The sequence below is a fragment of the Oncorhynchus masou genome, chromosome 21 (assembly GCF_036934945.1).
Source record: "Oncorhynchus masou masou isolate Uvic2021 chromosome 21, UVic_Omas_1.1, whole genome shotgun sequence".
NCBI lineage: Eukaryota > Metazoa > Chordata > Actinopteri > Salmoniformes > Salmonidae > Oncorhynchus > Oncorhynchus masou.
In genome coordinates this window covers 30,445,079-30,472,594 of record NC_088232.1, presented here as the reverse complement: position 1 = coordinate 30,472,594, position 27,516 = coordinate 30,445,079, and the positions used below count along the sequence as shown (strand labels likewise).

The following is a 27,516-nucleotide window of genomic DNA, read 5'->3' as shown; positions in this document are numbered from 1 at the left end:
GTTACTCCCGTTCCTTTCGTCCCAAACCAAAACACACCCTCCTCCTCTGATCCCACTTCACTTTCCAAATACCTCCTGTCCCTCCTCAGCCGCTGTGTTTCTGTCTCTGACTCTCTCAGGGAGCGAGGAGCCATTAGAGCCTGTCACTGCACGACAGCCTCCCCTCCATCCCTCCTCCCCTTCCTCCTCTCTAGGAAACACTCTATCCCCTCTCATACCAGGTGCTCCTCACGACCAGCGGCAGCTGTGGAATCCGTTCCTGTTCCTCTTCTCCTCTAGCCTCTCTTCATCCCCCTCTCTCTCTCGCCCTCTGCATCTCCTGCATGGCTGACTCACCACGGTCATCTAGGGAGACAGTGGCTTGTTATGAGTTAATGCAGCATCTTCCAGCTAACATACCTGTGTGTGTGTGTGTGTGTGGGGGTGCGTGTTGAGAAGTAATTGTGTGATAATCGAATTAATTAATCCTCATCCATGTGGAGCTGTGGTAACAATTCAGCCTTCCACCGCCTGCTTCTCTAACTGTCTGTCTGTGCGCTTCATTCCACTGATCAACTCACACACACACACCACAGCTGCCTTTGAACCGTCTGCTCCTCCCCGCTGCTTGAGCCCTCTGCGCTGCTCAACTCAACACACTCTGCCTCCTAGTGGTAAATCTAGATACAACATCTACACATCTATACACACACACACTCTCTCCAACCCCCCTCTCTTCTCTCCCTCAGAAGGCTTCTGGCCAACAGCTCAGCCAGCCTAATCACCCATAACATATGTGTGTGTGTGTGTGAGATCTGCCAGAGTAAGGGGAGGGGAAAAGAGATGGAGAGATGGAGAGAATGAGGGAGAGAGAGAAGGTAGATATGAGTGGGAGTTGGGAGAGAGTTTAAGTGGTAGAGGAGGAGCAAATATAAGTATTTAAAAATTAGAGGGATGAGGGAGGGATGAAGCACAAACCAGCCTCCTCACTTTCTGCCTCTCTCTTTCAGTGTCCACTGGAGATTAGCATCAATGTTGCCATGACTACCATCCCAGTGTGGCTGAAGGGGAGTGTGGTAATTTGGTGTCTGTGAAGGAGAGAGTAAGAGAGAGAGAGATGGAGAGAGTAGGAGAGGTAATTGGTTGTAATTTATTCTAAAATCAATTTCTCCATGTTTTTCCTAATGTGGATCAGATACAAACCATACTAGTCTATTGGCTACAGGGACTCTTATGCAATATTTGCATATTTCATAATGCCAACAAAACACTATATCAAATTGGACTGAGGGAGAGAGGAAGATGTACTCACTTGGGATTAACATAACGATTGGTCATTAGAAGCGGGATTGTATGTGATTTTATTTGATGTGACTATTGGTGCTCTGCTATGTGTGTTTATGGTGTGTACCTGTCTGTCCTGTCTGTGGTCCTGGGGTGTGTCCAGTCTAACTGACCCCTGTGGCCCCTCTTCCTCTCTAAGCCTCCGGAGCTCCTCCCTCTTCTGTTGCTTGGCAATCTACTAAACTATATGTAATTGTTTTAAGGTCATACAAAGGATAATTTAGCTATTTGATTTTGAATTGTAAGACCCCTTGAAGTATCAAAAACAAATATATATGTATACTACCGTTCAAATGTTTGGGGTCACTTAGAAATGTCTTGTTTTTTAAAGAAAAGCACATTTTTGTCCATTAAAATAACATCAAATTGATCAGAAATACAGTGTAGACATTGTTAATGTTGTAAATTACTTTTGTTGCTGGAAACGGCAGATTTTTTATGGAATATCTACAGTTGAATATCTACAGTTTACATACACTTAGGTTGGAGTCATTAAAACTAGTTTTACAACCACTCCACAAATGTCTTGTAAAAAACAATAGTTTTGGCAAGTCGGTTAGGACATCTACATCTAATTTTCCAACAATTGTTTATTACAGATTATTTAACCTATAATCCACTGTATCACAATTCCAGTGGTTCAGAAGTTTGCATACACTAAATTGACTGTGCTTTTATACAGCTTGGAAAATTCCAGAAAATTATGTCATGGCTTTAGAAGCTTCTGATAGGCTAATTGACATCATTTGAGTCAATTGGAGGCGTACCTGTGGATTTATTTCAAGGCCTACCTTCAAAATCAGTACCTCTTTGCTTGACATCATGGGAAAATCAAAAGAAATCAGCCAATACCTCAGAAAAAGAATTGTAGACCTCCACAAGTCTGGTTCATCATTGGGAGCAATTTCCGAACGCCTGAAGGTTCCACGTTCATCTGTACAAACAATAGTACGCAAGTATATACACCAAGGGACCACGCAGCGGTCATAACGCTCAGGAAGGAGACGCATTCGGTCACCTAGAGATGAACGTACTTTGGTGCGGAAAGTGCAAATCAATCCCAGAACAACAGCAAAGGACCTGTGAAGATGCTGGAGGAAACAGGTACAAAAGTACCTATATCTACAGTAAAACGAGACCTATATCGACATAACCTGCTCCAAAGTCGTCATAAAAAAGCCAGACTATGTTATGCAACTGTACATGGGGACAAATATCGTTCTTTTTCGAGAAATGTTCTCTAGTGTGATGAAACAAAAATAGAACTGTTTGGCCATAATGACCATCGTTATGTTTAGAGGAAAAAGGAGGAGGCTTGCAAGCTGAAGAACACCATCCCAACCGTGAAGCACGGGGGTGGCAGCATCATGTTGTGGGGTGCTTTGCTGCAGGAGGGACTGGTGCACTTCACAAAATCGATGGCATCATGAGGATGAAATGATGTGGATATATTGAAGCAACATCTCAAGACATCAGTCTGTAAGTTAAAGCTTGGTCGCAAATGGGTCTTCCAAATGGACAATGACCCCAAGCATGCTTCCAAGGTTGTGGCAAAATGGCTTAAGGACAACTAAGTCAAGGTATTGGAGTGGCCATCACAAAGCCCTGACTTGTACTCTGACAAAATAGATGGCATCAGAGTACAAAAATCAGTTAACCACTTAACTGAGGAACTCAATGTAACCTTGCGCAATACCCTAGATGCAGTTGCACCCCTAAAAACAAAAAAATATTTCTCATAAGAAACAAGCTCCCTGGTATACAGAAAATACCAGAGCTCTGAAGCAAGCTTCCAGAAAATTGGAACGGAAATGGCGCTACACCAAACTGGAAGTCTTATGACAAGCTTGGAAAGACAGCACCATGCAGTATTGAAGAGCCTTCACTGCTGCTCGATCATCCTATTTTTCCAACTTAATTGAAAATAAAATAAGAACAATCCTAAATGTATTTTTATTACTGTCGCAAAGCTAACTTAAAAGCAGCATTCCTCAAGAGAGGATGGCTTTCACTTCAGCAGTGATAAATTATATATTTTTTAAAGTGATCATATTACTCCAGTGCTAGCCTCTCTACACTGTCTTCCTGTTAAGGCAAGGGCTAACCTGCAAAGCATTACATGGGCTTACTCCTATCTATCTTTCCGATTTGGTCCTGCCGTACACACCTACACGTACGCTATGGTCACAAGATGCAGGCCTCCTTACTGTCCCTAGAATTTCTAAGCAAACAGCTGGAGGCAGGGCTTTCTCCTATAGAGCTCCATTTTTATGGAATGGTCTGCCTATCCATGTGAGAGATGCAGACTCGGTCTCAACCTTTAAGTCTTTATTGAAGACTCATCTCTTCAGTGGCCTGTGGCTATGGAACCCTGACCTGTTAACCGGACCTGCTACCTGTCCTAGACCTGTTGTTTTCAACTCTTTAGAGACAGCAGGAGCGGTAGAGATACCCTGAATGATCGGCTATGAAAAGCCAACTGACATTTACTCCTGATGTGCTGATCTGTTGCACCCTCGATAAGCACTGTGAGTTTTATTATTTGACTCTGCTGGTCATCTATGAACATTTGAACATCTTGGCCATGTTCTGTTATAATCTCCACCTGGCACAGCCAGAAGAGGGCTGGCCACCCCTCATAGCCTGGTTCCTCTCTAGGTTTCTTCCTAAGTTCTGGCCTTTCATGGGAGATTTTCCTAACCGCCATGCTTCTACACCTGCATTGCCAAACTGGAAGTCTTCCGACTAGCTTGGAAAGACAGTACCGTGCAATATCGATTGTCCTATTACAACTTAATTGAGGAAAATAAGAACAATCCGAAATTTATTTTTGATACTGTCACAAAGCTAACTAAAAAGCAGCATTCCCCAAGTGAGGATGGCTTTCACTTCAGCAGTAATAAATTCATGAACTTCTTTTAGGAAAAGATCATGATTATTAGAAAGCAAATTACGGACTCCTCTTTAAATCTGCGTATTCCTTCAAAGCTCAGTTGTCCTGAGTCTGCCAGGACCTAGGAGAGATACACTCAAGTGGGGCGGCAGTGTAGCCTAGTGGTTAGAGCTTTGGACTAGTAACCGGAAGGTTGAGAGTTCAAACCCCCGAGCTGACAAGGTACAAAATCTGTCGTTCTGCCCCTGAACAGGCAGTTAACCCACTGTTCCCAGGCCGTCATTGAAAATAAGAATTTGTTCTCAACTGACTTGCAAGGTTAAAAAAAAAAGTGTTTTAGTACTATATCTCTTGACACAATGCTGAAAATAATCATGGCCTCTAAACCTTCAAGCTGCATACTGGCCCCTATTCCAACCAAAATACTGAAAGAGCTGCTTCATGTGCTTGGCCCTCCTATGTTGAACATAATAAACGGCTCCACCGGATGTGTACCAAACTCACTAAAAGTGGTAGTAATGAAGCCTCGCTTGAAAAAGCCAAACCTTGACCCAGAAAATATAAAAAAACTATCGGCCTATATCGAATCTTCCATTCCTCTCAAAAATGTTAGAAAAGGCTGTTGCGCAGTAACTCACTGCCTTCCTGAAGACAAACAATGTATATGAAATGCTTCAGTCTGGTTTTAGACCCCATCATAGCACTGAGACTGCACTTGTGAAGGTGGTAAATTACCTTTTAATGGCATCAGACCGAGGCTCTGCATCTGTTCTCGTGCTCCTAGACCTTAGTGCTGCTTTTGATACCATCGATCACCACATTCTGTTGGATAGATTGGAAACCCAAATTGGTCTACACGGACAAGTTCTGACCTGGTTTAGATCTTATCTGCCGGAAAGATGTCAGTTTGTCTCTGTGAATGGTTTGTCTTCTGACAAATCAACTGTAAATTTCGGTGTTCCTCAAATGTTCCATTTTAGGACCACTATTGTTTTCACTATATATTTTACCTCTTGGGTAATTCGAAAACATAATGTTAACTTTCACTGCTATGCAGATGACACACAGCTGTACATTTCAATGAAACATCGTGAAGCCCCAAAATTGCCCTCGCTAGAAGCATGTGTTTCAGACATAAGGAAGTGGATGGCTGCAAATTTTCTACTTTTAAACTCGGAAAAAACAGAGATGCTTGTTCTAGGTCCCAAGAAACAAAGAGATCTTCTGTTGAATCTGACAATTAATCTTAATGGTTGTACAGTCGTCTCAAATAAAACTGTGAAGGACCTCGGCGTTACTCTGGACCCTGATCTCTCTTTTGAAGAACATATCAAGACTGTTTCAAGGACAGCTTTTTCCCATCTACGAAACATTGCAAAGATCAGAAACTTTCTGTCCAAAAATGATGCAGAAAAATTAATCCATGCTTTTATCCATGCTACTTTCCGGCTACCCGGATAAAGCACTAAATAAACTTCAGTTAGTGCTAAATACGGCTGCTAGAATCCTGACTAGAACCAAAAAAATGTATCATGTTACTCCAGTGCTAGCCTCTCTACACTGGCTTCCTGTCAAGGCAAGGGTTTTACTGCTAACTTACCAAGCATTACGTGGGCTTGCTCCTACCTATCTCTCTGATTTGGTCCTGCCGTACATACCTACATGTACGCTATGGTCACAAGACGCAGGCCTCCTAATTGTCCCTAGAATTTCTAAGCAAACAGCTGGAGGCAGGGCTTTCTCCTATAGAGCTAAATTTTTATGGAATGGTCTACCTATCCGTGTGAGAGACGCAGGCTCGGTCTCAACCTTTAAGTCTTTACTGAAGACTCATCTCTTCAGTGGGTCATATGATTGAGTGTAGTCTGGCCCAGGAGTGTGAAGGTGAACGGAAAGGCTCTGGAGCAACGAACCGCTCTTGCCGTCTCTGCCTGGCCGGTTCCCCTCTTTCCACTGGAATTCTCTGCCTCTAACCCTATTACAGGGGCTGAGTCACTGGCTTCCTAGGGCTCTTTCATACCGTCCTGAGGAAGGGTCCGTCACTTGAGTGGGTTGAGTTACTGATGTGATCTTCCTATCTGGGTTGGCGCCCCCCCTTGGGTTGTGCCGTGGAGGAGATCTTTGTGGGCTATACTCGGCCTTGTCTCAGGATGGTAAGTTGGTGGTTGAAGATATCACTCTAGTGGTGGGGGGCTGTGCTTTGGCAAAGTGGGTGGGGTTATATCCTTCCTGTTTGGCCCTGTCCGGGGGTGTCATCGGTGTCTCCTGACCCCTCCCGTCTCAGCCTCCAGTAGTTTATGTGTCGGGGGGCTAGGGTCAGGTTGTTATATCTGGAGTACTTATCCTGTCCTATCCGGTGTCCTGTGTGAATTTAAGTATGCTCTCTCTAATTCTCTCTTTCTCTCTTTCTTTCTCTCTCTCGGAGGACCTGAGCCCTAGGACCATGCCTCAGGACTACCTGACATAATGACTCCTTGCTGTCCCCAGTCCACCTGGCCGTGCTGCTGCTCCAGTTTCAACTGTTCTGCCTGTGATTATTATTATTTGACCATGCTGGTCATTTATGAACATTTGAACATCTTGGCCATGTTCTGTTATAATCTCCACCCGGCACAGCCAGAAGAGGACTGGCCACCCCACAGTTTTTCCTAGCCACCGTGCTTCTACATCTGCATTGCTTGCTGTTTGGGGTTTTAGGCTGGGTTTCTGTACAGCACTTTGAGATATCAGCTGATGTAGGAAGTGCTATATAAATACATTTGATTTGATTTGATTTAGACCTATACAGTACAGAATGAAGTATAAACAAACAATATTTATTGAATGTAATATTTTCTATAGAATCTTAAGATAAGTGAATATTAACATAAATAAGAAATTGTAGAAGATATAAAATGTAGAAAATAATAAAATATAACCCTGAGCTTTGGCTCTGCCGCCTGGTAATTAGTCCAGGCCTCACAATATTATACAATTAACTTTGTCTACACAATGTAAACATACGCCTATAGGCTATGGCTGCAGCTATATGTCTCAAAATAGTAAAATAAAACCTATACAGCTGTGTGATTAACTTTGGTTCCCTCTACAGCCTGGGCATTTTCACCGGTCTATCTGCAATGTGTGGGAGAAATTGAGAAAGTATGTCACATACTGTAGTTAGTTAAGCAGTCCTTTTTACAAATGTACTTCTGCCATAAAATATTAAATGTTACTAAGTGTGTAAACATTTGAATGTTTGAATCAAAATCTTACCATCAAAGTATTCCTCTTCTGCACTTTCTTGAGGCAAAATCATCAATGATGTCATCATAGGACATGTGTTTCCCCATGTCATGATTTATGCTCATGATGGCCAGACCACTCAAAATGTTCCTGTAACATGGAAGACCTCAGATAGCTTTTGATGAGCTTTCATTTTGAAAAGCTCCTCTCTGCTGATGCTACTGTTACTGGTAGAGTGACTGCAATTCTAAGGGCTATCCAAAGGTTAGGATAGAGTTCCTCCTGGTTTCCTTACAGAGAAAGGAAAGCAGCTCAAAGGCAGTCATCTTATCTGATGGCAGATCAGGTACATTCTGAATCTCGTGTACCAGATCCATTCCACTGATGTCACAGTCGTCTCTGAAGGTTACAGTGTTTTCAACTTCCATGCAGTGAGCCTTTAAAGATTCACTGGACATCTGAGAGAAGGTTCAGCAGCACTCCATATTTGGTTTTCACCTGGTTGAGCATTTCAAATCTCTCATCCATGGATATCACAGCAGAGTCGACCACAATGTTGAAGTAGTTGACTTTTTCAGTGCATCAGTCACTGGTTCATCAGGAGCCTCATAGCTGAAATGCTGCTTGCTGTTTGTCAGTCTCTTCTCTTTCAGAACAGCCTCCACATTATTTCTTTACAAATGCTTTTGGCTGTTGTCCTGGCCTCAGAGAATCCAGTTTCCCGGTATGTATTGAGGGAAGTCTTTGCATTTGAGATTAAATTCACTGCGAGATTAAATTCACTGCGATATCCAACTGCATTGAGGCGGACTGGAGGAGCTTGTTCACCTTGTCATTTTTATTATCTCACACCATACGACACAGCAAATCAAGAAGAGGTGGGACCCAATTTCCTCTGCTAGAGCATGTGCCTCACCTTTGCCCACAAGATCGTTGATCGTCTGTCTGGCTTCCAGTAATGCCTCCCGAACCTCAGAAGCCTGACACCTGATTGCATGAACACTTTGGAGCCTCCTCTCCCATCTTGCATCACTCCATGACTTCATGGTTATGTTCCCGTGTTTCTTCAAAACACTCAATCTTTGTGTGCCCGCTGAAAAGAAAGTGAAGAGCTTTTGCCCAAAAAACCCAATTGCATCTTTTGAAGATTTGGCAGCATCTGCAATGACAAGGTTAAGAGTATGTGCTCCACATGGGACGTACACAACTCTGGATTTTTTTTTGAGCAGTCTGGCTTTACTCCTAGGTGCTTGCCCTTCATGCCGGCCCCATTATTATAAGCTTGCCCTCTGCAATCTTCAAATGGAAACTTCAGCTCGTTCAGCTTATATTAGATGACAGTGGACAGATTCAAGCCTGTTGTAACCTCAACATTCACAAAGCTGAGGAATTGTTCCTTGATATCTGGCTTTCCCTTTAAAGCCACGCTTCTCAGAAAATTGGACATTTGCTCCTGGTGACTAATGTCAGGTGTACAGTCCAAGATAATGGAGAAGTACTTTGAGTCTCTTACTTGAGTCACTATTGCTTCCAGAATCTTGTCACTAAAAATCAGCTCGTTCTGTGTGCTCTTCCCAATGTAATGAGCATGTGTCTCTTCATCTTTAATTTTGCTGAGATGATTTTCCATAACGGTGTCAAATTTTGGTAGTAATTCAACCTCTTTTAGGAAGTTTCCATTATCTGGTTGGAAGACTGTGTCTGATGAACACCTGAATGCTAGGTTTCTTTCAGCCAGAGACTGGGTGATACTTATGAAACGTGTAAGGATGTCCCGTCATCTCTTTCTTTCAGCCAGAGACTGGGTGATTCTTATGAAACGTGTAAGGATGTCCCGTCATCTCTTTCTTTCAGCCAGAGACTGGGTGATACTTATGAAACGTGTAAGGACGTCCCGTCATCTCTTTCTTTCAGCCAGAGACTGGGTGATACTTATGAAACGTGTAAGGACGTCCCGTCATCTCTTTCTTTCAGCCAGAGACTGGGTGATACTTATGAAACGTGTAAGGACGTCCCGTCATCTCTTTCTTTCAGCCAGAGACTGGGTGATACTTATGAAACGTGTAAGGACGTCCCGTCATCTCTTTCTTTCAGCCAGAGACTGGGTGATTCTTATGAAACGTGTAAGGACGTCCCGTCATCTCTTTCTTTCAGCCAGAGACTGGGTGATTCTTATGAAACGTGTAAGGACGTCCCGTCATCTCTTTCTTTCAGCCAGAGACTGGGTGATACTTATGAAACGTGTAAGGACGTCCCGTCATCTCTTTCTTTCAGCCAGAGACTGGGTGATACTTATGAAACGTGTAAGGACGTCCCGTCATCTCTTTCTTTCAGCCAGAGACTGGGTGATACTTATGAAACGTGTAAGGACGTCCCGTCATCTCTTTCTTTCAGCCAGAGACTGGGTGATTCTTATGAAACGTGTAAGGACGTCCCGTCATCTCTTTCTTTCAGCCAGAGACTGGGTGATACTTAATGAAACGTGTAAGGATGTCCCGTCATCTCTTTCTTTCAGCCAGAGACTGGGTGATACTTATGAAACGTGTAAGGATGTCCCGTCATCTCTTTCTTTCAGCCAGAGACTGGGTGATTCTTATGAAACGTGTAAGGATGTCCCGTCATCTCTTTCTTTCAGCCAGAGACTGGGTGATACTTATGAAACGTGTAAGGATGTCCCGTCATCTCTTTCTTTCAGCCAGAGACTGGGTGATTCTTATGAAACGTGTAAGGATGTCCCGTCATCTCTTTCTTTCAGCCAGAGACTGGGTGATACTTATGAAACGTGTAAGGATGTCCCGTCATCTCTTTCTTTCAGCCAGAGACTGGGTGATTCTTATGAAACGTGTAAGGATGTCCCGTCATCTCTTTCTTTCAGCCAGAGACTGGGTGATACTTATGAAACGTGTAAGGATGTCCCGTCATCTCTTTCTTTCAGCCAGAGACTGGGTGATACTTATGAAACGTGTAAGGATGTCCCGTCATCTCTTTCTTTCAGCCAGAGACTGGGTGATTCTTATGAAACGTGTAAGGATGTCCCGTCATCTCTTTCTTTCAGCCAGAGACTGGGTGATACTTATGAAATGTGTAAGGATGTCCCGTCATCTCTTTCTTTCAGCCAGAGACTGGGTGATACTTATGAAACGTGTAAGGACGTCCCGTCATCTCTTTCTTTCAGCCAGAGACTGGGTGATACTTATGAAACGTGTAAGGACGTCCCGTCATCTCTTTCTTTCAGCCAGAGACTGGGTGATACTTATGAAACGTGTAAGGACGTCCCGTCATCTCTTTCTTTCAGCCAGAGACTGGGTGATTCTTATGAAACGTGTAAGGACGTCCCGTCATCTCTTTCTTTCAGCCAGAGACTGGGTGATTCTTATGAAACGTGTAAGGATGTCCCGTCATCTCTTTCTTTCAGCCAGAGACTAGGTGATTCTTATGAAACGTGTAAGGATGTCCCGTCATCTCTTTCTTTCAGCCAGAGACTAGGTGATTCTTATGAAACGTGTAAGGATGTCCCGTCATCTCTTTCTTTCAGCCAGAGACTGGGTGATACTTAATGAAACGTGTAAGGATGTCCCGTCATCTCTTTCTTTCAGCCAGAGACTGGGTGATACTTATGAAACGTGTAAGGATGTCCCGTCATCTCTTTCTTTCAGCCAGAGACTGGGTGATACTTATGAAACGTGTAAGGATGTCCCGTCATCTCTTTCTTTCAGCCAGAGACTGGGTGATTCTTATGAAACGTGTAAGGATGTCCCGTCATCTCTTTCTTTCAGCCAGAGACTGGGTGATACTTATGAAACGTGTAAGGATGTCCCGTCATCTCTTTCTTTCAGCCAGAGACTGGGTGATTCTTATGAAACGTGTAAGGATGTCCCGTCATCTCTTTCTTTCAGCCAGAGACTGGGTGATACTTATGAAACGTGTAAGGATGTCCCGTCATCTCTTTCTTTCAGCCAGAGACTGGGTGATACTTATGAAACGTGTAAGGATGTCCCGTCATCTCTTTCTTTCAGCCAGAGACTGGGTGATTCTTATGAAACGTGTAAGGATGTCCCGTCATCTCTTTCTTTCAGCCAGAGACTGGGTGATACTATGAAACGTGTAAGGACGTCCCGTCATCTCTTTCTTTCAGCCAGAGACTGGGTGATACTTATGAAACGTGTAAGGACGTCCCGTCATCTCTTTCTTTCAGCCAGAGACTGGGTGATACTTATGAAACGTGTAAGGACGTCCCGTCATCTCTTTCTTTCAGCCAGAGACTGGGTGATACTTATGAAACGTGTAAGGACGTCCCGTCATCTCTTTCTTTCAGCCAGAGACTGGGTGATTCTTATGAAACGTGTAAGGACGTCCCGTCATCTCTTTCTTTCAGCCAGAGACTGGGTGATTCTTATGAAACGTGTAAGGACGTCCCGTCATCTCTTTCTTTCAGCCAGAGACTGGGTGATACTTATGAAACGTGTAAGGACGTCCCGTCATCTCTTTCTTTCAGCCAGAGACTGGGTGATACTTATGAAACGTGTAAGGACGTCCCGTCATCTCTTTCTTTCAGCCAGAGACTGGGTGATACTTAATGAAACGTGTAAGGACGTCCCGTCATCTCTTTCTTTCAGCCAGAGACTGGGTGATACTTATGAAACGTGTAAGGATGTCCCGTCATCTCTTTCTTTCAGCCAGAGACTGGGTGATACTTATGAAACGTGTAAGGATGTCCCGTCATCTCTTTCTTTCAGCCAGAGACTGGGTGATACTTATGAAACGTGTAAGGATGTCCCGTCATCTCTTTCTTTCAGCCAGAGACTGGGTGATACTTATGAAACGTGTAAGGATGTCCCGTCATCTCTTTCTTTCAGCCAGAGACTAGGTGATTCTTATGAAACGTGTAAGGATGTCCCGTCATCTCTTTCTTTCAGCCAGAGACTGGGTGATACTTAATGAAACGTGTAAGGATGTCCCGTCATCTCTTTCTTTCAGCCAGAGACTGGGTGATACTTATGAAACGTGTAAGGACGTCCCGTCATCTCTTTCTTTCAGCCAGAGACTGGGTGATACTTATGAAACGTGTAAGGACGTCCCGTCATCTCTTTCTTTCAGCCAGAGACTGGGTGATACTTATGAAAACGTGTAAGGACGTCCCGTCATCTCTTTCTTTCAGCCAGAGACTGGGTGATTCTTATGAAACGTGTAAGGACGTCCCGTCATCTCTTTCTTTCAGCCAGAGACTGGGTGATACTTATGAAACGTGTAAGGACGTCCCGTCATCTCTTTCTTTCAGCCAGAGACTGGGTGATTCTTATGAAACGTGTAAGGACGTCCCCGTCATCTCTTTCTTTCAGCCAGAGACTGGGTGATACTTAATGAAACGTGTAAGGATGTCCCGTCATCTCTTTCTTTCAGCCAGAGACTGGGTGATACTTATGAAACGTGTAAGGATGTCCCGTCATCTCTTTCTTTCAGCCAGAGACTGGGTGATTCTTATGAAACGTGTAAGGATGTCCCGTCATCTCTTTCTTTCAGCCAGAGACTGGGTGATTCTTATGAAACGTGTAAGGATGTCCCGTCATCTCTTTCTTTCAGCCAGAGACTGGGTGATACTTATGAAACGTGTAAGGATGTCCCGTCATCTCTTTCTTTCAGCCAGAGACTGGGTGATTCTTATGAAACGTGTAAGGATGTCCCGTCATCTCTTTCTTTCAGCCAGAGACTGGGTGATACTTATGAAACGTGTAAGGATGTCCCGTCATCTCTTTCTTTCAGCCAGAGACTGGGTGATTCTTATGAAACGTGTAAGGATGTCCCGTCATCTCTTTCTTTCAGCCAGAGACTGGGTGATACTTATGAAACGTGTAAGGATGTCCCGTCATCTCTTTCTTTCAGCCAGAGACTGGGTGATACTTATGAAACGTGTAAAGATGTCCCGTCATCTCTTTCTTTCAGCCAGAGACTGGGTGATTCTTATGAAACGTGTAAGGATGTCCCGTCATCTCTTTCTTTCAGCCAGAGACTGGGTGATACTTATGAAACGTGTAAGGACGTCCCGTCATCTCTTTCTTTCAGCCAGAGACTGGGTGATACTTATGAAACGTGTAAGGACGTCCCGTCATCTCTTTCTTTCAGCCAGAGACTGGGTGATACTTATGAAACGTGTAAGGACGTCCCGTCATCTCTTTCTTTCAGCCAGAGACTGGGTGATACTTATGAAACGTGTAAGGACGTCCCGTCATCTCTTTCTTTCAGCCAGAGACTGGGTGATTCTTATGAAACGTGTAAGGACGTCCCGTCATCTCTTTCTTTCAGCCAGAGACTGGGTGATTCTTATGAAACGTGTAAGGACGTCCCGTCATCTCTTTCTTTCAGCCAGAGACTGGGTGATACTTATGAAACGTGTAAGGACGTCCCGTCATCTCTTTCTTTCAGCCAGAGACTGGGTGATACTTATGAAACGTGTAAGGACGTCCCGTCATCTCTTTCTTTCAGCCAGAGACTGGGTGATACTTATGAAACGTGTAAGGACGTCCCGTCATCTCTTTCTTTCAGCCAGAGACTGGGTGATTCTTATGAAACGTGTAAGGACGTCCCGTCATCTCTTTCTTTCAGCCAGAGACTGGGTGTTACTTAATGAAACGTGTAAGGATGTCCCGTCATCTCTTTCTTTCAGCCAGAGACTGGGTGATACTTATGAAACGTGTAAGGACGTCCCGTCATCTCTTTCTTTCAGCCAGAGACTGGGTGATTCTTATGAAACGTGTAAGGACGTCCCGTCATCTCTTTCTTTCAGCCAGAGACTGGGTGATACTTATGAAACGTGTAAGGACGTCCCGTCATCTCTTTCTTTCAGCCAGAGACTGGGTGATACTTATGAAACGTGTAAGGACGTCCCGTCATCTCTTTCTTTCAGCCAGAGACTGGGTGATACTTATGAAACGTGTAAGGACGTCCCGTCATCTCTTTCTTTCAGCCAGAGACTGGGTGATTCTTATGAAACGTGTAAGGACGTCCCGTCATCTCTTTCTTTCAGCCAGAGACTGGGTGATACTTATGAAACGTGTAAGGACGTCCCGTCATCTCTTTCTTTCAGCCAGAGACTGGGTGATACTTATGAAACGTGTAAGGACGTCCCGTCATCTCTTTCTTTCAGCCAGAGACTGGGTGATACTTATGAAACGTGTAAGGACGTCCCGTCATCTCTTTCTTTCAGCCAGAGACTGGGTGATACTTATGAAACGTGTAAGGGACGTCCCGTCATCTCTTTCTTTCAGCCAGAGACTGGGTGATACTTATGAAACGTGTAAGGACGTCCCGTCATCTCTTTCTTTCAGCCAGAGACTGGGTGATTCTTATGAAACGTGTAAGGACGTCCCGTCATCTCTTTCTTTCAGCCAGAGACTGGGTGATACTTATGAAACGTGTAAGGACGTCCCGTCATCTCTTTCTTTCAGCCAGAGACTGGGTGATACTTATGAAACGTGTAAGGCGTCCCGTCATCTCTTTCTTTCAGCCAGAGACTGGGTGATACTTATGAAACGTGTAAGGACGTCCCGTCATCTCTTTCTTTCAGCCAGAGACTGGGTGATTCTTATGAAACGTGTAAGGACGTCCCGTCATCTCTTTCTTTCAGCCAGAGACTGGGTGATACTTAATGAAACGTGTAAGGACGTCCCATCATCTCTTTCTTTCAGCCAGAGACTGGGTGATACTTATGAAACGTGTAAGGATGTCCCGTCATCTCTTTCTTTCAGCCAGAGACTGGGTGATACTTATGAAACGTGTAAGGATGTCCCGTCATCTCTTTCTTTCAGCCAGAGACTGGGTGATACTTATGAAACGTGTAAGGATGTCCCGTCATCTCTTTCTTTCAGCCAGAGACTGGGTGATACTTATGAAACGTGTAAGGATGTCCCGTCATCTCTTTCTTTCAGCCAGAGACTAGGTGATTCTTATGAAACGTGTAAGGATGTCCCGTCATCTCTTTCTTTCAGCCAGAGACTGGGTGATACTTAATGAAACGTGTAAGGATGTCCCGTCATCTCTTTCTTTCAGCCAGAGACTGGGTGATACTTATGAAACGTGTAAGGACGTCCCGTCATCTCTTTCTTTCAGCCAGAGACTGGGTGATACTTATGAAACGTGTAAGGACGTCCCGTCATCTCTTTCTTTCAGCCAGAGACTGGGTGATACTTATGAAACGTGTAAGGACGTCCCGTCATCTCTTTCTTTCAGCCAGAGACTGGGTGATTCTTATGAAACGTGTAAGGACGTCCCGTCATCTCTTTCTTTCAGCCAGAGACTGGGTGATACTTATGAAACGTGTAAGGACGTTCCGTCATCTCTTTCTTTCAGCCAGAGACTGGGTGATACTTAATGAAACGTGTAAGGATGTCCCGTCATCTCTTTCTTTCAGCCAGAGACTGGGTGATACTTATGAAACGTGTAAGGACGTCCCGTCATCTCTTTCTTTCAGCCAGAGACTGGGTGATACTTATGAAACGTGTAAGGACGTCCCGTCATCTCTTTCTTTCAGCCAGAGACTGGGTGATACTTATGAAACGTGTAAGGACGTCCCGTCATCTCTTTCTTTCAGCCAGAGACTGGGTGATACTTATGAAACGTGTAAGGACGTCCCGTCATCTCTTTCTTTCAGCCAGAGACTGGGTGATACAAGAGTCTGTCCCCGATTTAGGCGCAGATGAATTTCTCTCCACTTAATCATATTGTCTGTGTGTTCAGGACTACCCTCATGGTGTTTCAGAATGGCGTTGATATTTGACCGGTCATTCACACCTTCCTTTATTATTTTGTAGCCTTTTGTAGAGAAGCTTACAGCAAAAACAATACACAGCGTTTTAGTATGAAAGCAACAAGAGACATGTCTTATGTAGGGAAATCGGGAACCTGACATGTCTCTTGTTGCAGGGAAAAGGTAGGATATTGGTATTTAGGTTTGTTATTCAGTTTGTGTGCCTTATCGATAAGGCATCTGATTCTGCATCAGAAGATTGAGTGATAGTGTTTCTTCGAAGTTGATAAATATTACTAGTTTTCTTCATTTAGACACTTTTCATACATAAATCATGTATCTTGTTATTAGAGACTGCGTGGCCTAATGGATAAGGCATATGATTCACGATCTGAAGAGTGATGGTTTGAGTACCTTTGTGGACCATTTATCTACTGTTGTTAGTTAGAACACACCATGTAGCCTAATGGAGTCCGACTTTCAATCAAAAGACTTAGGTTTAGAGTCCCTTTGTCGTTGTTTAATTTAACTAGCTGTCCTCATTTAAACAATTTCCCTACTTAAAGGAAAACCCCACCCAAAAACGATCTATTGGTATTTGTTTCATTAGTACATTATTGACATTGTCCCAAAATGTTTTACTTGTCAGCAATCAAGTTTTCAAGATACGTAACTTTCAAAATACAGAAATTAGCCCCGAATGATTTCTGTATTTTGAAAGTTTGCATAACTGTAGCAAAATATCTGCAGGATAGTCTGAACAGAACCCACAAGAGGTCTTGAGTTTTGTATAACTTTTCTCTCTCGCGCACGCACAGTTATCGGAGGCCCAGGTAAAATGTTGCAGCAATATCAGTCAACATCACAAAGCAAGTCCACCTTTTCCATCCCTTAATTCTGCCAGTCTTTTCCTTCCTTACCAACGCACAATCAAAAATGAAAAATAAAAAATCCACAGCATTAAACAAATGGCAACTTGCCTCATAATGAGGGGTTGTGAGTGAGGAGATACGACTGAGGTAGTGAAATTAGGCAGGCTGATACAAAGATCTGGATCAAAGCCACTGGAATATCGTTCAAAAGTTTAAATACTTCATGTGGAATTAGCTCAGAAACCAAGGTACAGCATATTTAGAGAGCAACACAACTTCTGTCACTTGCCTCAAATCTAGGAAATCTGAGAAATAACAGTAGGCTAAATAAGACAATGAAGTCAGATGTAAAATAGGATGGCAATGATTTTATTATGTTAAGAAATCAACACATTTAAGAAATTCACAGTTATTTTATATACACTGGTCTATTGCACATATTAAAAAAAACAGGCTTGACACACCCAGCACACATGGGTTATAGACTACACATTTCAGATACCCATTTAATTAAGATAAATAAATAAAAATAACCATTGTTTATCATTACAATACATCTTATCACGTTTTAGATTGACCTAAGTGGATCTGAACGATCCAATGCTTTTTTGTTAATAGGAACCATCTTCAAAAAACGTTGTCATTGGGATGAATTTAGAAAAACTGATGATATTGCTCTTTCCAACCTTACCATGCGTTTGTTCCATTGTAAACAAAGCACAGGCAATGATTTAGAAGTGCCTCCCACAGAAAAAGTTAATGAACCTCCAAAGAAGGATAATAAACGATGTCTTCAATTTGTTCTGATAACACCATATAAAGCATGTATAACATATAATCCATGTGGGGTTTTTCAGGGTTATCATTTCAAGCAGCCAAATAACACTTCACTTACTACTTTGTTCAAAATATACATAAAACAGTGCAAAACTTTCAGTCAAAACCCATAGTGGCATGCACCACTGTAAACATCTATGCTTAAATGCACACGGCTTAGCGGTAAATGCACCTATGACAAATGCACAGTAGTCAAGGAAATATCCAGTGTTTCCAGTTATCCAGTGTTTTGTTCATTGAGGATTTACTGTCTGACCTCCAGCTTTTAAAGTGTTGTGTTAGAACATATGGCTGTATGAGTTAGTGCTCGTCTTTGTCTCGTCCCATCTTCTCCTTCTTCTCCTTCTTCTCCTTCTCGTCCTGCAGGGCCGTGCCAAGTTTCTTGATGAGGACAGAGAGGACCTTGTCCAGGGGGTCCATCACCCCCCTCTGGAGCCATTTGGGAATTGTAGTCCTTGCGTGGTGGAAGCCTAGCTTCTGCAGAATGTAGTCCACACCGACAGGATCGATCTTCCGTCCTGTCCAGGAGATGAGCCTACGGAAATTGATAATTAAGACTGAGTCAAGAAACCCACAGATGTATGGACAAAAGGGTTTACGTTTAGGGTATAGGCCTAAAAGTGGGCTTATGGAGTAATTGAAATGCTCAGGTGAGGGGTTAAGGAGTCACAAAACACAGGGATCGATTACACATACTACAAATGTACTGTATTGTTAGTTTGGATAAAAGTGTTAAGTTCATGTTTGAAGTATCCCTATATTTCTGTTATTTCAGGGCTATCACTCAGTCAAGAGTGCGCCTGCGCGGGAAGTCTTGATGTTGATGGACCGAGCCTTGAATGGAATGGCTACCTTGTAGTGTGTTCATACAGTATAGTACACTTTGTTCAACTGGAACCTTGTCGTTGTGTCATTTCGAGTTAACAAAAAGTGTCTGCACAGTGGCATATATTATTGGTCTGAGGGCTTGGGTCTGGTTTACCGGAGTGTGGGCTCCAGGTGCCAGGTGTTGCACATGAATTCTCTCCAGTCCACCGTGGTGTAGTTGATGCCTTCCTCCTTGTCTGTGGAGTTCTCATCATGCAGGACTGTCGGGCTCTTCTGGCCAGGCCGAGTGGCAAAGATCCGGGGTTGAAAAGGGCTGCAGACCAGGGAAGAGGGGGGGAGAGAGAGTTTGTGTGAAACTATAGAGTGCCTTGGTTCTCCATGTTCTCCTATGACTACTAGTTCCTAAAACAAAGAGCACCTATAATTCAGCTTCATTTATATTTTAGTTTTACCTACATTGCTCTTTTTTTCTATATAAAGTTATCAGTAAAAGTTATCATGTTTCATGAGCTGCAATAAAAAAAACAGAAATGTTCCATATGCACAAAAAGCTTATTTCTCTCAAATTCTTCCATGGCCTACATACTCACCAGACATGTCACCAATTAGGCATGTTTGACTGATTCCTTATAGAAACTGTAAAATCTTTGAAATTGTTGCATTTATATTTGTGTTCAGTATATATAAAGTTATCATGTAAAGTACAGTAAATCGTTCTGGTTTGCTACATACAGTGGGGCAAAAAAGTATTTAGTCAGCCACCAATTGTGCAAGTTCAGCCACTTAAAAATATGAGAGAGGCCTGTAACTTTCATCATAGGTACACTTCAACTATGACAGACAAAATGAGAAAAAAATTCAGAAAATCACATAGTTGAGCACATGTATTTGCAAATTATGGTGGAAAATAAGTACTTGGTCAATAACAAAAGTTTATCTCAAACGTTTTCTGTAACTCTTCACAAGGTTTTCACACACTGTTGCTGGTATTTTGGCCCATTTCTCCATGCAGATCTCCTCTAGAGCAGTGATGTTTTGGGGCTGTTGCTGGGCAACACGGACTTTCAACTCCCTTCAAAGATTTTCTATGGGGTTGAAATCTGGAGACTGGCTAGGCCACTCCAGAACCTTGAAATGCTTCTAACGAAGCCACTCCTTCGTTGCCCGGGCGGTGTGTTTGGGATCATTGTCATGCTGAAAGACCCAGTCACGTTTCATCTTCAATGCCCTTGCTGATGGAAGGAGGTTTTCACTCAAAATCTCACAATACATGAGATTTGTTCTGGTCCCTTTGCAGAAAAACAGTCCCAAAGCATGATGTTTCCACCCCCATGCTTCACAGTAGGTATGGTGTTCTTTGGATGCAACTCAGCATTCTTTGTCCTCCAAATATGACGAGTTGAGTTTTTACCAAAAAGTTATATTTTGGTTTCATCTGACCATATGACATTTTCCCAATCTTCTTCTGGATCCTCCAAATGCTCTCTAGCAAACTTCAGATGGGCCTGGACATGTACTGGCTTAAGCAGGGGGACACATCCGGCACTGCAAGATTGGAGTCCCTGGCGGCGTAGTGTGTTATTGATGGTAGGCTTTGTTACTTTGGTCCCAGCTATCTGCAGGTCATTCACTAGGTCCCCCTCGTGTGGTTCTGGGATTTTTGCTCACCGTTCTTGTGATTATTTTGACCCCACGGGGTGAGATCTTGCGTGGAGCCCCAGATCGAGGGAGATTATCAGTGGTCTTGTATGTCTTCCATTTCCTAATAATTGCTCCCACAGTTGATTTCTTCAAACCAAGCTGCTTACCTATTGCAGATTCAGTCTTCCCAGCCTTGTGCAGGTCTACAATTTTGTTTCTGGTGTCCTTTGACAGCTCTTTGGTCTTGGCCATAGTGGAGTTTGGAGTGTGACTGTTTAAGGTTGTGGACAGGTGTCTTTTATACGAATAACAAGTTCAAACAGGTGCCATTAATACAGGTAATGAGTGGAGGACAGAGGAGCCTCTTAAAGAAGAAGTTACAGGTCTGTGAGAGCCAGAAATCTTGCTTGTTTGTAGGCGACCAAATACTTATTTTCCACCATAATTTGCAAATAAATTCATTAAAAATCCTACAATGTGATTTTCTGAATTTTTCCCCCTCATTTTGTCTGTCATAGTTGAAGTGTACCTATGATGAAAATTACAGGCCTCTCTCATCTTTTTAAGTGGGAGAACTTTCACAATTGGTGGCTGACTAAATACTTTTTTGCCCCACTGTATAGTGTGCTGCTGCTGTTGACATTTCAGGGGCTCTCACCCTTCTCTTTTTCCTTCAGATAGGCAGAGACCAGGTCGTGCAGAAACATGATGAGCTCGGCATCCATGGTGACACATATGTGGTCTGTGAACTCAGTCACCACGCTGCACTCCACCTTGGGCTTACTGTTGGAGTCTGAAACAGAGGGGAAACAACAGAGTCATTCCAACAAAGATATATTAATGGGAACAAACTGAAAATGACAAAAATATTCTTGGAGGATAATACAAGTGGACTTCAACAACAACGTTGCCCCTAAATATATACAATTGCTAATTGTAGTCTGTTCATACTGGTGGACCGAATACCAACTGAGCCTACCAGTCAAGGAAGGTTCGTCTGGATCCTGAACATGGATGGACTTGAAGTCCAGCTGCATCCTGGGTAGGGCAAAAATGGTCTCTGTCTCATGGTTATAGCTGGATGAGCCTTGGAAGCTGCTTAGCAGGCTGGAACTCTTGGAGGCAGACCCACTCTCTGTGTTGTTGGCGTCCACGTTACGCAAGAGGTATAGCTCTGGGGAACAGGATACATTAGAATGAGGCAGGCGTCTTGAGTACATTGGGTCAAGGGAAACAGTAGACCGTGTATATAACATTGGTAGAATTTAGTAGCCTTTACCCTCATTCCTCATGGCAGTCACATAATTGAACCATTCTTTGACTGTGGCTACACCGTGAGGGGGGTTTTCGTGCCGGCGACGGGTGATTTTGGTGATGGTGGCCATGGGGCTCTCTAGTGCTCCGCAGGGTTTGGTTACCATGGTGTTGTGACCCAGATGAAAATCCAATGTCTGCACGATATAAGTGGAGTCATCAGTGGAGCCTGATTGGATAAAAAATAGGTTGAGGTTAGAGGTATTTTGGGGACTTGCTTTAGCCCACATCCCCCCCTCTCTGTCTCTTGAAAGCCTTACCATCCTCCAATATCTTCTGAGCCTCGGTCCAAAAGGCAATGTTGGGCTCCTCCAGGTGGAATAAGGCCCAGGACTTGGAGCGGAAGTTGGGCCCATGGAAGCAGGCCAGGGTCATGTGGTTGCCATGGAGACTCATGGAGCCACCCAGTTGCACGGCGTCCTCTGGGAGAGGCATCTGGAAGAGGGAGATGTGGCATCCAGCGATCACCTTCAGAACCCCAGGCCAGTGACGATGGTGGGCTGCATCCATGTCTGTGAGAGAAGGCAATGACGAGAGTGAGAAGGAGCAATGACGATAGAAGCAGAGGGACGAAAGAGAGAGGAAAGGGGAGGAGCAGGGGAAAGAGCATTTCGATCGAAACCAAAAGAAACCCAGGAAACCAGTGATAACGGATTCTTACATAGCTCTGCAGCTTCTTTCTCGATGTTGATGACCGGCGCCTTCGGTGGCAGGTAGGGGACTGGACCCCATGTGGACAACGCTCGTTTGCTGGTGTCAAATTGCTGGGTGAAAAACTCCTGCAGCTTCATCCCGATCTTAATGAGGTCAGGGGTAGTGGAGCGCGAGATGATCACTTGGAAGATATCCCACTGCAAGTCACCGTGGACAAAGATCTCACTGGAGAGGTGAAAGGATAAGTAAAAAGAGAGGTGAAAGAGAGGCAGAAAGAGAGAGCAATGGGATAGAAAAAAGGAGGGAGTGAGTGAGAAATGGTCAGAAAATGAGAACAGACAAGAATGTAGCCACAGGGGTTTTGGTTATACATTTTCTCTAGTAGGCTAGCTTATTTACCTTTTCTCTGATAGGCTGGTCTCAACAGTGCACAGGTTGACCTTCCACTCATCCTGGAGTTGCAGGTCTGCGTTGCTGAAGATGCCCATGAGGATGCTGGAGCCCATGTAGTCCACACGGGCCTCCGTGGAGCCCATGGTGATCTGGATCTTATGGCTGGGCTGCTGGTTGGGGTGCTCCGAGATGTGTGCTACAACAAACAAATATGTTTTGTTAGGTGCGGCAGAGAGATCTCCCTGTCAAATTCTACTAGTTTGTCAGGGATGTTTAAGTTGGAGCTGAATTTGTTCATCATTTAAACGCCAAGACCAGAGGCTAGAGTACAATCTTTGACATCCATCACAATGTATTTGGAATTGCACAAAAAGTGAACAGTACATGCCAGTGGCTTAATACATTATTTATCATCCCTGTACTTACAGACCATCTCCAGGGTGTTGACATCTATGTTGCCCCCCACCACGCCGCCTTTAGAGTCCAGTTTGGAACGACCCAGGCCCACGGACATGCTGATCTCTCGGTCTCGGTTACTACCTACTGACAGACGACCCTGACTCTTCAGCCCACTGGTGGTCCAACTAGAGGTAAACAAGAGCAAGGGGAAAACAGTTCCACCCACCTCCTCATGAATAAGTAACATCTGCTTTGTAGGAGGCATTGTTTTGTTAAGGGTTATATGTAGAATTGTTCAGTTTTTATATAGGTTGTCAGATACAAATACACTCGTCTTATGTGGCAGGGCTTGTCAACTATTACAGACTACAAAGGGAAGCACAGCAGCGAGCTGCCCAGTGACACGAGCCTACCAGACGAGCTAAAACACTTCTATGCTTGCTTCGAGGCTAGCAACACTGAGGCATGTAAGAGAGCATCAGCTGTTTCGGACGACTGTGAGATCACACTCTCCATAGCCGAGAGAGGCTGGTAAAGGCTGGTAATGGCTCACATCAACACCATTATCCCAGAAACCCTCGACCCATTCCAATATGCACCCCAAACAGATCCACAGATGATGCAATCTCTATTGCACTCCAGACTGCCCTTTTCCCACCTGGACAAAAGGAACACCTACGTGAGAATGCTATTCATTGACTACAGCTCAGCGTTAAACACCATAGTACCCTCAAAGCTCATCACTAAGCTAAGGACCCTGGGAATAAACACCTCCCTCTGCATCTGGATCATGGACTTCCTGACAGGCCGCTCCCAGGTGTTGAGGGTAGGTAGCAACACATCTGCCATGCTGATCCTCAACACTGGAGCCCCTCAGGGGTGTGTGCTCAGTCTCCTCCTGTATATTCCCTGTTCACCCACGTCTCCATGGCCAGGCACGACTTCAACACCATCATTAAGTTTGAAGACAACACAACAGTGGTAGGCCTGATCACCGACGATGAGACAGCCTATAGGGAGGAGGTTAGAGACCTGGCCGGTGGTGCCAGAATAACAACCTTTCCCTCAACGTAACCAAGACTAAGGAGATGATTGTGGACTACAGGAAAAGGAGGACCGAGCACGCCCCCATTCTCATCGACGGGGCTGTAGTGGAGCAGGTTGACAGCTTCAAGTTCCTTGGTGTCCACATCAACAACAAACTAGAATGGTCCAAACACGTGAAGAGGGTACGACAAAGCCTATTCCCCCCCAGGAAACTAAAAAGATTTGGCATGGGTCCTGAGATCCTCAAAATGTTCTACAGCTGCAACATCAAGAGCATCCTGACTGGTTGCATCACTGCCTGGTACGGCAATTGCTCGGCCTCTGACCGCAAGGCACTACAGAGGGTAGTGCATACGGCCCAGTACATCACTGGGGCCAAGCCTCCTGCCATCCAGGACCTCTACACCAGGCGGTGTCAGAGGAAGGCCCTAAAAATTGTCAAAGACCCCAGCCACCCCAGTCATAGACTGTTCTCTCTACTACCGCATGGCAAGCGGTACCAGAGTGCCAAGTCTAGGACAAAAAGGCTTCTCAACAATTCTTACCCCCAAGCAATAAGACTCCTGAACAGGTAATCAAATGGCTACCTGGACTATTTGCATTGTGTGCCCTCCCCCCAATCCCTCTTTTACACTGCTGCTACTCTCTGTTTTTTCATATATGCATAGTCACTTTAAATATACATTCATGTACATACTACTTCAATTGGCCTGACCAACCAGTACTCCCCCACATTGGCTAACCGGGCTATCTGCATTGTGTCCCACCACCGACCAACCCCTCTTTTACACTACTGCTGCTCTCTGTTCATCATATATGCATAGTCACTTTAACCATATCTACATGTACATACTACCTCAATCAGCCCAACTAACCGCTGTCTGTATGTAGCCACGCTACTTTTATAGTCTCGCTACTGTATAGAGCCTCGCTACTGTTTTAGCCTTTCTACTGTATAGAGCCTCACTACTGTTATTTTTCCACTGTCTTTTTACTGTTGTTTTTATTTCTTTACTTCCCTATTGTTCACCTAATACCTTTTTGCACTATTGGTTGGAGCCTGTAAGTAAGCATTTCACAGAGAGGTCTAGACCTGTTGTATTCGGTACACGTGACAAATAAACATTGATTTGATTTACAGGGGTTAAAGCAAAAATAAATCCCAAATTTAAGTCGATCTCAGATCGATTGTCTGGGGCCAAGTTAACCTCCCCTTTCATGTCAAGGCCATCATACCTTAAACCAGTTAAATGTAACTAAATGTAAATCAAAAATGTAGTTATTTATCATGAGGGCACAAGCTCAAGTACACAGTACAAATACAATAAAAATATGAAATATTTTATATGATGTATTTCCTATTCAACAAAACTGTCCGAATAAGGCTTGAAATTACTTATATGCTTTCTAAATGTAGTATAATCAAATTATAAAACGACTAACTATAATATTTCACCTTATAACTGTAAAATACATATTTGTATGTTTAGTGTTAGAGAAAATGTGCATATTTTCGAAAGGTCTCTCAATCAAAACGTCTGCCCACACCACTGTGAACATCTCCCTGAACTCATTAGGAACTTACCTTTCATCTCATATTAATATTGTCTGTCTATGACAAACAGAAAGTGTTTTTTTGTTTAAAATCTATGAATTATTTTAGATTAATGGCTATAAATCAAGCGCTGAATGTGCTACAGTGATGAAACCACTTGCCCCTGCTACGCTAGGATGTAAGGATTGCAGACATGTGCTTGGACAGTCAGAAGAGCGAATTAAATGGTAGGAGGGACATCCCAGTTTCAAGGGGTTTGAGATTTCACATCCCACATAACACTAGCAGGACTACGCAAGTCCCCTAAACAGAGGACTTTACATCCAAGAGGTTAAGGGAAAGATGATAATTTTGTACATGTAAAAACTGCAAGCTTGACAAATTCCAGTCCCTTTGCTTAGGAGTTTCAGGGACCTACCCGGGGTCCTATTAAAAGGACTGAGAAGCTCAGTTCTGGTGACTTTTTAAAAGGATATTCTACTCCAAAATTTATGAAAATAAAATTATGCTGACACCATCTGAAAAATAGTTAGAAACGGGCCCAATAACAAATTGGTAAAAATTATGTTACAATTATTTTAGCATATTGGACCATGCATATAGCCTATGCATGGCCTATATTATTAGATGTGCTTTTAGCAATAAGCATCATCACCTGCAGCCCAACTTATGAAGCATAGTGCCGATACAATTTACACAGACAAACCCCATGCTTCAACCTCTGTTGTGCAGCTGCGCCTAAACCATGCTTGAAATTCCGGTTGTAAAAATGCATTTGTAAAACAATTGCAAATAACGAAATTGAAGGAGTAGAGAAATAATTGCAATGTAAAACTGGGATCCCCAGTTTTTTTAAACACATGCCAAAACTGCTTTAATTTGCCAGCAGCTACAGTAGGCTACACACCGGTGTCTGAGTTGAGCGCTGCTGTGGGCGCATTATAGACTATATAATTCCCTTCATCTGAACATTGGGAATATATCTCCCCGGATATTTTTATTGCCTCTCCAGAACCCATATCACGGAAATTCATTGCAGTGCCAGAGAACTTTAACTCCTGCAGATATAAACATTAGGTAGTGTGCTGATATGAATTAGATGGAATAGACAATCTGTGTACTGAAACTGGCCCCTAGCGTGTGGAACAAGGCTCTCGAACCCTGTTCCTGGAGAGCTACTGTCCTGCTGGTTTTCACTCCAACCCTAATCTAATGCCCCTGATTTTTATAATTAGTTTGTAAATAAGCTGAATCAGGTTAATCACAACTGGGGTTGGAGCTTAAACCTACAGGATGGTAGCTCTCCAGGAATAGGGTTGAAGAGCCCTGGAGTAGAGTATAGTGTGTTGCGTGAGAGGGGAAAAAGGGAGACCTACGTGTTGTTGCCCATGACATTGCTCATGTTCATCTGGACGTTGAGCTGCTTCAGGTTGATGGCGAACACCACTAGTGTCTCCCATGGGGTCCCTTGGGGGCCGGCTGCCTTGCCGTTTTTATTGAATGACGGCGTGGACGTCTTGGTCACAGAATCTATATGGAAGGGAAATGTATGATGTAACAGTATTCTCCCCAAAGCTACAGTGGGGAGAACAAGTATTTGATACACTGCCGATTTTGCAGGTTTTCCTACTTACAAAGCATGTAGTGGTCTGTAATTTTTATCCAAAACAAAAATCCAGAAAATCACATTGTATGATTTTGAAGTAATTAATTTGCATGACATAAGTATTTGATACATCAGAATAGCCAAACTTAATATTTGGCACAGAAACCTTTGTTTGCAATTACAGAGATC

At 43.6% G+C, this 27,516-nt stretch overlaps 1 protein-coding gene across 1 annotated transcript in view; it reads right to left on the bottom strand.

The window, feature by feature from the left end:
* Positions 1–17,401: 17,401 nt before the first annotated feature.
* The window catches only part of LOC135508102 (bridge-like lipid transfer protein family member 1), a 124,472-nt gene continuing 114,357 nt past the window's right edge, over positions 17,402–27,516 (bottom strand). Inside the window, 11 exon segments of the mRNA XM_064928051.1 lie at positions 17,402–18,425; positions 18,873–19,031; positions 19,175–19,178; positions 21,018–21,152; positions 21,339–21,533; positions 21,639–21,842; positions 21,934–22,185; positions 22,335–22,552; positions 22,727–22,916; positions 23,147–23,304; positions 27,098–27,251. Coding sequence (XP_064784123.1) covers positions 18,191–18,425; positions 18,873–19,031; positions 19,175–19,178; positions 21,018–21,152; positions 21,339–21,533; positions 21,639–21,842; positions 21,934–22,185; positions 22,335–22,552; positions 22,727–22,916; positions 23,147–23,304; positions 27,098–27,251 — 1,904 coding nt within the window. The 3' untranslated portion in view covers positions 17,402–18,190.